Source organism: Tauraco erythrolophus, chromosome 7, assembly GCF_009769465.1.
Source record: "Tauraco erythrolophus isolate bTauEry1 chromosome 7, bTauEry1.pri, whole genome shotgun sequence".
Lineage (NCBI taxonomy): Eukaryota > Metazoa > Chordata > Aves > Musophagiformes > Musophagidae > Tauraco > Tauraco erythrolophus.
Window position 1 is genome coordinate 51405491 of NC_141471.1, and position 14000 is coordinate 51419490.

Genomic DNA, 14000 nt, shown 5'->3' on the forward strand with positions numbered 1-14000 from the left:
TGGCACGACTGCCAAAAAGAGAACAATAAGCAGTATCATGGGAAAAAACAAAACAGATGGAGAAACCTGTATGTTCCAAGTCTTTGGAGCTACTGACACTGTAATTTCTACAAAATGTTCCGCAGAGGAATCGAAGCCTCAGGGTTGTTTTCATCCCTCTACTCTGCTCTTATGAGACCCCATCTGGAGTACTGCATTCAGCTGTGGGACCCTCAACACTGAGAAGACATGGTCCAGAGGAGGGCCACGGAGATGACCTGAGAGCTGGAGCATCTCTCCTATGAAAAGAGGCTGAGAGAGTTGGGGCTGTTCAGCCTGGAGAAGAGAAGGCTCCAGGGTGATCTTCTAGCAGCCTTCCAGTACTTAAAGGGGGCCTACAGGAAAGCTGGAGAGGGACTTTTTACAAGGGTATATAGTGATAGGACAAGGGGTAATGGATTTAAACTGAAAGAGGGCAGATTTCGGTTAGATATAAGAAAGACATTTTTCACTCAGAGGGTGGTGAGGCACTAGAACAGGTTGCCCAGAGAAGTTGTAGATGCCCCATCCCTGGAAGTGTTCAAGGCCAGGCTGGGTGAACACCTACCCGAATAATGAATCTAATTGCTGCACACCCAGAAGTTGCCATCACTTTGGCGCTATTGGGAACCAGATTAAAAAGAGTAGGCACAATAGCTTCAGCGCCATGATCGAACTTGTTTCCCAGAACAGTTGAAAGATGGCTATTTAGGAAAAAGAAATAAAACTAGTTAACAAATTAATTTCTTAGTCTTAAAATAACAACGTTCACTGTACATTTTAAAGATTTATCTCTCCAAACAACACAATTTCTTAGTTTCATGATTTCCAAGTTCCTATCTCATTAGAAATGCAGGATTTTTACAACATTTTTGTTACTTAAGGAAACACATTGAAAAGTTGAACACTAATAACTTTATTTCATAACGAAAAACAAATACCACAAATCAAAAGGCTAAAACTCTCATGTCCATATAAAATATCATTGTATTTCTGCTTTTTAATACACTTTGAGAGTATATAAATCTAAAATCTCATGGAAATTATTGTTTGAGATTTTACTCCTTTTGAAAGCAGGCAAAACTGCAGAATTTATCATTAATTAGCCAATCACAAAATTTGACTCCCTCATTTATCAAAGGTTATGGGTTCAATTAAGAAATACACAAACATACAACACACAGTAATTTAACTGTTCAGTGGTGACAACAAGCTCTTCTTTTATGCAGAGAGACTAAGTGAAAAGAATTTGCAGTCAGCAGCAAATGAGGCATCAAATATACCTGTGTTTTAGGGATCAAGAAAAACTCCAGGCTTTTAGGTCTGAATGAGGACATTTACACAGTGCTTTCACACTACTTCTGACATCGTATTAGAAAAGGTTAGCGTTATTTTCTCAAAGCCTCAAATTCTCTGGCAAGGAAAGTTGTATGCTTCAACAAGTCCCCATGGTCTGTTCAATGAGGAGACCAAAATAGCAAGGGTGAACTCTGAGGCATATCTCTTCCAGATGGTCACTGAAAATCAGTGCTTACATTAATGCCTTTCCAGAGGAAAAAAAAGTAATGGAAAACATGAAAAAGGAAGAGACTGCCCTGGTGTAAAAATAAGGCTATTTCCGTCTACCCTTGAATCCAATGACAGCCTCAAGATAAAGGTGAAGATCTTATTTCTGTGTAGCCATGGCTTCTAAAATTACCATGGATATGAAATACCTCACCAAAAGGTACCATGTTCAAAACACTGTAGGGCAGCTCACTTTGTTACTACAACTGGTCACAGTAAAGTCTTGTGTCCATCACCCAAGAATAAGTGCTATGAAGACTAGCCCCCGGTATTGCAGGAGTACTTTCAGCAGTTTGTATTAACTTGCACTAAGCACCCAATGTAATAATGGTAACTTGTTCTTCACATACAATCTGTTACAGGACTATCAATTACGTATATCACCTAAAAAAAAAATTCCTTTACATGTTCTTTTTCTCTATGGCTTGAGACGCTGACTTAACTCTATCAATCGTAGTGTACAGCAGTCCAGTAAGATAACCCTCCTGCAACACTGATAAAGTATCTTTAAGTCAAATTCATACTAAAAATCTAGCAATGTACAGGAATGTACATAAACTATACTTACGCTACAGTAATGCATGCTTCTCTAACCACCTGGGATCTGAGATCCTTGGCCGACAGTTTGAAAGCACCATCCAACAACCGTAAATGCTGGAAAAATCCGTCATACTGTGCAGCTCCAGCAACAAGCAATGACCGAACTTTCTTCAGCTACAAAATTTAAGGTGTTTAGTTTAGGACACTATCAATACGCATTTCAAAATAAAGACGTAACAACTTCAGTGCAAAAATGTACGTAGGCATGTCTTTAAAGCAAAATATCACTTTAAAATGTATGGCAGTAATTTAAAAAAAACTGTAAAAAAATCTATTACTTAAATTCTATAGCTAAAAAGTCTCAGATCCCAGTATACAAATACACGAATACATAATTCTGTTCACGTACCTGTTTTCAAACACTACTATGCCATAAACCTGATAAAACCCATAAATGCTACATACACACAAACATTTTAATCCTACAAGTGAAACTTATCACAGCCACACATAAGAGGTACTAATGCTAGCAGTTTACCTGCAGAATATGTACTTTTGCATAAATGCCAACTGAAACATACATTACAGCTTTTAGAAAAGCTTCCTCTTAAATGTGAGTAAAAATGAATTTTGGCCTTTTTAAAATACTTGCTCAAACTTATTTGGTATATGGAAATTCAATTTTAAGAAATTAAAATGAACATTTCTTTGATTATCTGGAGTGTAATTACTTTAATAAAAATGATTTTAAATATCTAGCTGCCTGTGCTTTATGAAATACAACCACTCAAACACAAAACCAGGTTAAAAGTTTACCGCATTAGTTCGTTGATCCCAATCATGTTTGTCATCTGAGAGAATTTCCCTGATTTTGTTCAACGTTTCTTCAAGTTCTCGACTAGAATAGATCTGAAGTATTAAAAAAACAGAAAATGTATGTTGTTAATATCCCAGGTAAACTGATGATGGAACATAGCTTGAGAAGACTGAAACACAATTATGTTCTGAAAATCTTTCTGCAGAAGTTCGAGAACTGTGTGAGAGGTATAAACGGGCATTTTAAGGCAAATCTTTGAAGATTTCACCAAGTAGTGAATATTCATTAAAACAAAAGCTGAAGAATCAATATTTTCCTCTAGATTTCACCTTTCACCCTTGTCATGATCTAATCGTATCTAGAATTTCATTAACTCAATTTAAAATAACATAATTCAATACAAGCAGATGTTTTAGATAATCTATTGCAATACTACTGCGATTCAATTTCATTTTCATATGCGCTACTATAATGATATTCAACTAACAGATTTTCACTCAATGCAACTCTTCTGGGGCAGGGACTCTCTTCTGCATTACAAGAGTGCATGGCTCTATGAGGGCCTAGCTGGGCTGCTAGTCAAAACAAAAATTAAAAATTTGTCTGAAAAAATAAATTAAAAGCTTCAATAGCTTCTATATGTATTACTACTCCAAGCCTATCATTTAGTAACTTATATAGTCAGTAAACAGATGTAAGGAGCAGCCTCCAGTCAGAGTTCTCTATTCTCTACCTCCAGCAAAATTGAAGCCTGACCAATCTAATCATACATCAGTCGCTATTTGGTAACACATGAATTAATGCATTTATTGGTAATTATATATGTACAACAGTGGATTTCTAAAGAAGAAAATTTTAAAAAAGTAGTGATGAAAAAATATTATTAACACCAGAAATAAACTGAATCCCGTTCTATCCTCCTAGACAGAAGCAACAGGATGCTCTTTTCTGCTTCCACTGAATATGCAAAATTTAAAGGCTTGGTTTTTCCCCACATTGAGAACAAGGTGAAAAGAATATGAGGCAAACTATCAAAGAGAAACCTGATCTGGCCAGGGTTATTTCAAAAATATATTTCTGGCTAAAGATTTCCAATATTTTTGATCAAAAGTTGTTTACATAAACACATCAGGCAAAACTCAGTTGCCCATACACAGGCATCTGGTGCCATCTGAGACACATCCAAGACATCCACATGGGGGTGGCAGATATGATTCAGGACTTCAAGGAAACTCAAACCATTCTAGACTGAAAGCTGGAGTCCAGCATGATAACTTATATAGCACCTAAACAGTAGTGCCTGATGGTTCCTCCTTATTTATTTAAGCCCATGACAATTTTTTTTCTGTGCAAGAGGACAGAGCATGTAGAGGAAACAAGGACCAATGGTTAGGACACCTTGCTTTGCTTGAATCGCTGAAGAGCTTTGACCCTGGTCTCTGGAACACACCGTTCTGCATGTACATATGCATCTTTTATTTTGTTGTAAAAAGATTGCGGAATGCCTTTCTTCTGTTCTTCACTTAAGCTGAACGTGTATTTACTACAAAATACCTGATTTTCCTGGGAAACTTGAAATTACTACAAAAGTTATTTTCAATACAGTCTAGAGTTCTGATTTCCTGAGCACATCAAATGAATTTAACTTACAGAAGATATGGGACCTTTACTCTATTTACATCTACTTTTATTCCAATGCTTTGACAGGACATGGTTATGGAGCCTTTGACCTGACATTCATGCTCTAAAACACCCACATATCTTGTTTGTAGGATAAACAGAGTAGGAATCACTTCAGAAACAAACTAGTACACCTAGGCCAGCTTCACTATCATGCTGAAAACAATTTTTGAATATGCTTTACCAACAAAACTGAAATTTTTACTACCACACAGCTATGTAAGCTTTTGCAGGGTACACTGTAGAAGCAGCTTCACAGTTCTATACAGGGGACACAACTGCATCCATAAAAAACAAAAAGCTATTCCTCATGATTACTATTTTCTTCTTTATTAGATGTAAATAAACATCTGATGGATAACTTCAGAAGAAAGGATTTGATGAAAACAGTGCGTTCAAGCATAACAGACTTTCTATTCCACTGCCCACAAAAATCAAACATGAGTTTTGTATCACCACTTAATATACTTGTGCATACTAGTAGTGTTTAACACTTGTTACACAACACTAATTTATTCTTAATGCTAATTCCATAGGTGATCGTACTATTAAGAATAAATACTACATGTGTTTCAGTAAGCATATTTTTCAAATTAAGTTTCTATTATCAAAGAGAATTCTTACTTCCCTTTTAAGAGTGGAAGGGAGTAGTCACTGGTTAACTGAAGATGCAATTTCACATTATGATGACTAATGCCATCAGAATTTGTGACATGATTCAATACTTTCAGGCTCCGCCTTTACCATCGCCACTTCACTCTGTCTCCTGTAAAACTCCACTCAGGGTTTTAACATACAAGAAGCTAACCTAACAAAAAGCTACAGAGGGACGGCAAAAATACCTCTGTCAACTCAGTAGCCTATGCCAATGTATCACAAAGAAGTGAAGTAAGTGCAACAACAAAGGAAACAGGGTGATGTCTTTTGATGGCAGCTAACTGAGATCTGTTTAGTGCACACCCAAAACTCAGTCTGAGGTTCTGGTCACGGTACAAATACCTTTTGTAAGCTGTCTCATTGAGTAGATCCTCAAAAATAGGCTATTTTTTGTTGTCAGCCTATGTGTTTTCAGAGACCACGGGTTGTAGTTACTGCCACAGGCAACAGACAAGCACAGAAGCAACATGTACAACGGGTTTATGTCCACCCTACTTGCATGCCTAATTTTTTTTAACTACGTGGGACAAACAGAATTGGATCTATGCAATTTCTGCTATGCAAGTTGGCATTGTAATGACGAATTAAATAAACAGCATAGTTTTATCTAGTCATGAAATTAAAACTGTAATTCCACTGAAAAATCCTGAATTGTCAAGGTTGTCCATATCTACGTTAGTTTCAGAGGAATAAAGGTCATATTTTAATAATGTCTTTTCTCCCTGCCCTTGATTAATTATGCTTTTAGAAGGCCGAGATGAAATTTTGTGTTCAGGCAATGACATAAAATATTTATTTGTTCGTAAGTTCCCACATCAGACTTTCAAAAACAATTAAATTTGTTTTGAAACAAATTCTAGCTATTAATGGGAGTTACTCCTAATAACCTGAATGCAGAATTTTCTTCAATTTAAGCAAAAGCAAATAAACAGAGTTGTAAAAACATTATGGTTGTAACCTTAAACATGAAGGCACAAACCTCTCACCACAGTACTCTTCTTTTTAGCACACAGATCCATCAGACTATACCTCCACATTACTGGAAAGGCAGATCCACCCTTGGAGGCTTTTAAGAATTAGTTAAACCAACATACACCGTAAGTAATTTGAATTTACTTGATTAATCCAGATGCACGTAATCTTGATCCAAAATTGGATGTTTTTCCATAATATAGTTTCCTGCTCTTTACTTTCACTGAAGCCACTACTAAAACCTGTTTCCTGGTCACGAGGTCTTTCTTACGTTCTCATCCATAAAACAAGTAGGTTATTTTGAGATTAGTTACACATTTCTCCCCTGCATCCTAATCTCAAGTGAGATTAATAATGACAAGTGGGTCTTTCTCCTCCACTTCTTGCGTTTTAGGCATTATCTACCTTCCTATGTCATCCAGCAGTCAGATAGAAAAATGATATGTGCTGGTCAACGACATACAGTTATCCTACTTCTGTTCTCGCAATGTTATTAGTCAACCTGAGTGATTACAGAACTGCAAATTACTTAAGGCATCGAACTACAGGCAGCACATTTTCTGTGCTGTGGAACACAGCTCTGTTCAACATAATTGGAATAATAATATTAAGAGCTGCGTTTTTTTTTCTCTCTGAAGAATTCTTAACATAGTTTGGAGAAACGAAGAAACATAAAGCTCTTACAGTGTAAGACAAAGATTTCCTCAGTGTGATAGGAACCATGGAGATAAAGTGTTCCTTCATAAAACCAGACAGTATTTCTGCCCACAGAGGGAGATCTAACAAATAACTACGCTATCATCTTAGGAAATAAAAAAAGAACAGAAGTATGTCTCAAGAAAAGGGAGTCATACAAAATCCTTCTGGTGTTTGGGAACTATGGCTTGCCTGAGTTTTTGGTTGCCTTCCACACCTCAGCTGCTCAAGGAAAACTTATTCAAAATAGGTCTAGGAAAATAAAAGCGTGTTAAATGACTCAACTGTGTGAAAGTACCAAGTATGTGCAATTCCCACACTTCAAGAACAGAAATTGAAATATGATCTTTCAACTAAAAACTCAGAATCCAACCGGTTCATTAGTATTCAAATGAGGCACTAGATTTTTTTTTTTTTTTTTAATTTATTGCTAGACATGAGAACATGTATGCCAGACAGACCATTACAATTCAGGTACATTTGAAAATACAATTCTTGCTTTTTAAATTATTTGCCTGTATTATTATTACTTGATTATCCCATGAAATGCTAAATTTTCCAAACGTTATGGAAATCTTTTTGTTATTTAAACTAAAACATACAATTATTTTCAGCAGCACCTAGGAAAAGATTAAGAAATGCAATAATGGATTTTAGTTGAAACATAATGTGATGGTAATTATTAGGACGGCAAAGAAAAGGTGGGTTTTTTTTTTTTTGTAAATAACTGGAAAAAGTAAAGAGCTTTCCACGGAGACTAAAGTCAGAAAGAAGGAAAAGTAACAACACTTACTTAGAAGACATTAAAATTAAAGACGACTTAAAAGTAGGCTTCCATGTAGTATTTCAAACAGCATATTTCTGAAAACACACATAAGTATACACCGCATCTTACCTGTACAGTAGGAACATCTGTAAATGCCTTAATAAAATCATCCTCGTCCACAGCTCCAGCTCCTCCTTCTTTAGAGGAACCTACATAAATGTAAAATACTGTTAAGTATTACGTAATGTACGTCACGGTTTTCTAACTAAACATCTTTCACAATACCTATTTTCAAACATTTAATATAACTTACAAAAAAACTGAACATTCATCATCTAAAACTGCAAGACCTTGAACTCTGTTTTCACCATGAATAAGAAAAAAGTTAAACTTCTTTTTTCCAGAAATGAACAATTCAGAGCAGTTTCCAATTTGAGAAAGTTAACGCTTTAATTTTATTTTCATTTTTGTGTTTTATTGGAAACATGTTCATTACAACAATCCTCTAGCTGCTGTTTGCATAGAATTCTGAGACCTGCATCCTGATAACACAAATGTTCCCAAATCAAGCACAGAATTTCAAACTATTTACCAAAGAGTTATTTGTCATCAAATGGATTTCCTCAGAATGAATTTTCACCTTAACACGTGTCACAAGCAACCAGCCCCAGAAGTCTGGGGTTTTTGTTGTTTGTTTGTTGGGGTTTTTTTTTAAATCTTGCATAGTAGCCCTACAAGATTCATTTAGCTTGTGCTTCCCAGTATTCTCATGAGGAGCTAAGATGAGGAGCTCACCCAACTGTGAGGTGCATTTCTCAGTCTCAAAGCTCCAAGAATGTCAATAGAGAAAGCAAGGACAAGGTGAAGGGAATGTTGTGTTGAAGCAAAATCTGAACTCCAATGATTGGCAGCCACCTCCTCAGAGTGCTCATACCCATGGATGTTTCACAGTAGGGCTCCAGGATTGTATCACCTAGAAGAAGGTCACAAGAACCTTCCAGACACATTACTAAAAAACTATCACACTAAAAATGTTTCCTCTCCAAAAAGGATCAGGGAAGAATACCAACAGGTAACCTGCTGGTTTCTCACTGGCATATGGTTGCCAAATTTCATTAAAATCTTGGGCAGAAACTAAGGCAACTCGAAAAGAAAATAATTTGAAAACAGCATCTGGATTTCACTTCCATGCAAATACTAGGATTACCAAGAAAGCCTTATTTTTTTTTGAAAGCAATGAATGCAAGTTTGCTACGAAATCAAAGAACAAGGTCATCAGATCCAGGCTACACTACAAGCCTAAAACTCCAAGTACAAGGCAAAGCTTGGAGAATCCCTAAGTATCTTCAATAAATGAATCAGGCAGATAATATGACAAGACAGGTTAGCTACATGGAGATAGTCAGTCCAGTAGAACATTTCCTTCTTAAGAGGACAAAAAAAAAATCTTACAGCAAACGAGTGCTCAGGAACTAGGGTCTTGTCTAAACTCTTTCAGAGTGAGGACAACAAGATAGATGACAATGTTCTCCCTAACTTGCAGAGCACAGCTGAAATGGAGGTATCAGGCAGAGAAGACATGTATTTTACTAACTACAGAACAAACGAAAACCATGAGAAAAAGCAGTTAAGGCTGAGTGGTCAACTAAAATAAAAAGCCAGGACTTCTTGACAACTGAAACTCTTGGGGGCTGCACTCTTCAAAAATGTTTCACAGTTTACAGTCCCTGATCTCCTGTTTATAGTGTAGGGAATTAAATCTGCTGTATTTGTATACTTGTGCAGTTTGGAAACATGAGGGTCCACTACAAATTTGATGGCAAACTTAATAGATCTCAACACCTCTATGCAGAACAAGATCTCTCACATGCCTTTGTGGCTGCTTAGCATAAAAACACTGAAGTGGTATCTAGCAAAATTTGGACGTGACGCCTGCGGGATGATATAGGAACATCTAACAAATTTTGACAGGCTAAGCTCAAGGATGTTGTAAAGAGATGCTGTACATAACACACTTCTACGTGTGTATCTCCAACAACATCTGTCATAATTGCCAATGGCAGCCAGAAAGGAAAGAAGAAATCATAACCACCTGTTTCTTCTCCCTCCGGACAGTAGAGGGAACAAGTCCTTCTACAAAGAGAATGAGTATCTGACTGGCTAAGAAAAGGAAGAGGGAAAAATCCCATCTGCACCCAGAACACACCCTTCCGCCACAGAAACTTGTAAAGCTCCTAAAAGGGAGAATGGCCTGGTCAGAGCAGAATTTTGTGGAAAGGAACCTTGAAAAGAAAGAATTTGACACAGGGGCACCATGCTAAACTAGGTGGTGTAAACAGCTACCTGGATGCTCAATTCATAACCTGATTTGTCCCTCCCAAAACACTCCAACATTTAAGAATGTCTCATAGTACCAAAATAATCAATATGCAGTACATAACTCAGGAAAAGTAAATGGAAAAGAAATCTTAAGTAGCCAAAAGGTTACCAGAAAACCTGATTTTCAAAGGTTAAAAGATAGTTTTCACATGGTCAAAAACGTTATTTTTCAAATAACTGTTTATAATATAATCAGTTCATAACAAGTTTTAGTCAAAGCTAACCCATTGTGTTAGTCACAACACAGTAAACCCCTATGAAGCTCATACTACATGTTTCTTTACAACCTAATAAAATACTAAGACTACAGAGATCCTGTGACACTATAAGCAAAAAAATTTTCTGCAATTAACAATTTATGCAAGTCTTCTATTATTATTCAGTTACATAAACACCTAAACACCACTGTTGAAGCAGGGAAGAAGGTACTTTGCATTCTCATCCATTATTTATGCTTTTCTGACAAGGGAATAAACTTATAGAAATAAAACATTAAAAATTGACACATACAGGCCGTGAAGACAAAAATCATAGAAAATGTTTGCATTTCAAGTACTCATAGCGTGCTGTATAAAGTAAAGAATAAAAGGGGATGAAGTTGCCTTTGCTAAAAAGTAGATGATGTTATCTTTCATCTGCCTCAAAGTAACCTTTTTCAAATGAGAAAACTGCATGGACTACATGACAGATTTTCTAGCACCTTAACATCATCCAATAACGCATCCTGAGGAATAAGAGAAAATCCTTGACTTAAGGAATAACAATGTATTACTTTAAAGAGAGAAAGAGGAAGAACAGACTATTATTTAAAACCCATCTGACATAGTTCAGGCACACAGGATTTCCCACCTTCCCTAGTCTCAGCAATTAGTTCACCTCTATAGACCACTATTCTTGGAAATTAATACTCCCAGACAATTGCTTTATTGCCTCGTTGCCTGGTAATAGAAAAAAGGTTATGCATTCTTTGGCAGGTGACACTTTTTTGAAGTCAACTCTAAAAGCATATTCACTTCTATGTCACTCATCTTTCTCCTCCTCAGCTGCATGATCGCATATGCATACTGAAATAAAGTATGAAGTAACTGACTTGGTATACAATATAAACGGAAGACAAAACTCAAGAGGAAAAATATTGTTCAACTTTTCCCTTCCCTTCCAGATGTCTTTGTAGATATGTTTACCAAATCACTGTTTCTGTAGAGACTAACCAAAAAATGACAGAACTCAACCTGCTGCTTCCCAATTCAGGAGAAAGTCTTCTACTACGCTAAGAAGATACATAACAGTCACACACATGTAGATGCCTTCAAAGAACCTCTCATGCTTTTGTAAGGCTTGACTCTCCTCCACGAATGTAACACCTGAGTTCCGCAAAATTCTCATTTCAGACATTACTGCCTACAGACTCAAACTGACATATCTGACAGAGCACACATTTTGATAAGCTGTTTGTTGTTGTTGCTTACATTCTCAGTCCAAGCTGTGATTATAAATTTCTTGGAAGTATCTCTTTCAAGTGTAATGCCTTCCACTGAATAATGCATGTTCTCAACCTTACCCACAGAACACACAATCCTCTGACCAAGTACAGACAAGTTCAACTACTGCATTCCTAATGGCAAGAACACCATAAACAATTCTAAGGGGCTGTAACCCCACGGCATTTAACACCTTTAAGTGCTCAGTAGATACCTAAAATCCGGACCCTCATCAATTGGCTTTTTGTTAAAATTTGAGTGCAATTTACATTATCCTACTTTTGGACTCAGCCCACTGAATCCAACTGGGACTCCCTCAGAGGAGGACTTAATACGAATTAAATTACAGCAGCTGAAGCACCTCTGAGGTTTCCAGCGTATTTGTGGTTTTGTGTTTTGGTGGTGCTTTTTTTGTTTGTTTTGGGGTTTTTTTTAAACTTAAGTTCAAGGAGCCTGGGGATGGAGGCAAAGGAAACAAACCCCTCACTTCCCACAGACTACTAAGAGAGATGACATCTTTGTAAGTTAAATTCAAGGTTTTCTAACATTTTATGAGGCCCTAGGAGTCTTATTTTGAAGAAAGATTTTTCCAGTCACAAGGCTTCGAGTTCAGCATTGTGAATAGCTCAACACCAGACAGGGTACTGTATGCAAGCGAAGAACTTAAGTCTTTTGCAGAATCAGTTTTCTCACCTAGGAATTAAATCCTGTGGTTGAGTTCTTCCCCTCTTCGGACTGAAACATTTGAAATCTTTCCATTGTATGGCAACAACTTTGAACTGCTCACTTGCTCTACACTTTGATGCTCTCCCCACTAGTATCTACAAAGTTGTGCATGATAGGATGACAAAACAGTGGGACAACACTAAATGGGAGAAAGATGTTATGAGAGTGACACTAGACTGGTATTTTTGTTTTGAAACAAAGAACTGTTTAATCAAAGCATGCTTACAAGCACTGGTCTAAAACCAAAAAAACACTCAATTTGTATTCAGTAGTCACTCTTTACTAGTCAAAATTTAGTTTTTTCTGCTTCTGTGGGTCTTTTGACTAACATTTCAGAATAAAAATTCCCCCTGTGAAAAAAAACGTAATTTCAAAACTGGTACAGAAACTTACAAGTAACACAAACTAAAACTTTGTTCCACTTTTTGTTCTTAAAAGCTTCTCTCTACACACTTCTCTAAAACATTCATAACTATTCTCTGGTACAATGCGTGTCACAAATTCAAGTGTTAGTAAACTTTGAGAAGGGTACTGCTATACAAATATCTCCTATCCCTCAGAATTCTCTAATTGCCTGCAGTAACAGTATCTTACTGAGCAACACTTCTAGAGTAAGATCCTGTGGATTACAACTTTTTCCTGAAAGAAACAAACAAAAAAAACCCTCTATACCCACATCTCAACTCATTCAAAAGCTTCACAACTTATCTACCAGATATCAAAGCAGAATTAAGAGATGCAGATCATTCTGGATTAAAAAAAAAAAGGTACCGTTACCCTTTTGGGTTTGTATGACAATAACAATCAGCTGTAAATTAGGAACTGACAGTAGCTTCAGCTCAGCATAGGATAAGTGGACAGGATAAGCTCAAGTACTTACTCAGCTTTTCATATAATAGGTTGACCAGCAACTCCCACTCACTCCAGCTGACCTCCCTCATTCTAGCACTGGTACAGCTGAACAGTAAATCACAATCGGGAGTGGCTAAATTGAGAATAAAATAAACTGGCCAAGAAGAATGGTTTTGATGAGGCAAGTTCTCTGGTCTGCCTCACTGTGGGGCCATATAAACACTGTGCTAGCACAATCCAATGGATGACTCGGAATACAATGAGTTAGTGGAGACAAAAAAAGGAAATTACTCTAGGTAGCTTAAGTAGTACAGCTGCTGAGAGCTTAAGTACAGACTGAAGGGAGTAGAGGAATACTCAAACACAATGAACTCTAGCAAGGACAAGTGCAGAGGCAACCTAGTGGAATGGACACCCTGTCACCCTAAACACAAGGGTGGGGGAGAGGAATGTAAAGAAAGTGTTGATACAAAACAAAAAGCAAATGCACCCACACGAGTCACAAATAATCAAGTTACAGAAATCAGATTATGCTTCCTATATATTACAGCAAACAATTTCTGGAATCCCTTTCAAATACAATGACACCAAACCTAATTGTTTGTGAACAGAGCTCTTTAGCATGATACTTGCAGCGGACAGAGACCCTGTTCAATAAACAAATTCTGCTCCCAGTCCCAGTGGACAGATGTTGCAACGGTCATATTTAATTCTTTCTTTGAATGTACGTTCTGCTGTTTGTCAGTCTCTGAAACTAGGATTTTTCCTGAATCTTCTGCAGCTCTCAGATAGTCTTCGCAAAATCTACTTATTTATCCTTGGGTCAGCCCTTATTACTATTTGATAAAAC

The 14000-nt window shown here is 36.9% G+C and overlaps 1 protein-coding gene across 44 annotated transcripts in view; it reads right to left on the reverse strand.

Annotated features, from left to right (window-relative positions):
* The window catches only part of CLASP2 (cytoplasmic linker associated protein 2), a 152895-nt gene that overhangs the window by 67558 nt on the left and 71337 nt on the right, over nucleotides 1-14000 (reverse strand). For all 44 annotated transcript variants that reach the window (XM_086615121.1, XM_086615112.1, XM_086615123.1 and 41 more), the window contains 4 exons: nucleotides 7842-7921; nucleotides 2941-3033; nucleotides 2153-2298; nucleotides 587-722 (listed from right to left, as the gene is read on the reverse strand). In XM_086615121.1, coding sequence (XP_086471247.1) covers nucleotides 587-722; nucleotides 2153-2298; nucleotides 2941-3033; nucleotides 7842-7921 — 455 coding nt within the window. The remainder of the gene's footprint in view (nucleotides 1-586; nucleotides 723-2152; nucleotides 2299-2940; nucleotides 3034-7841; nucleotides 7922-14000) is intronic.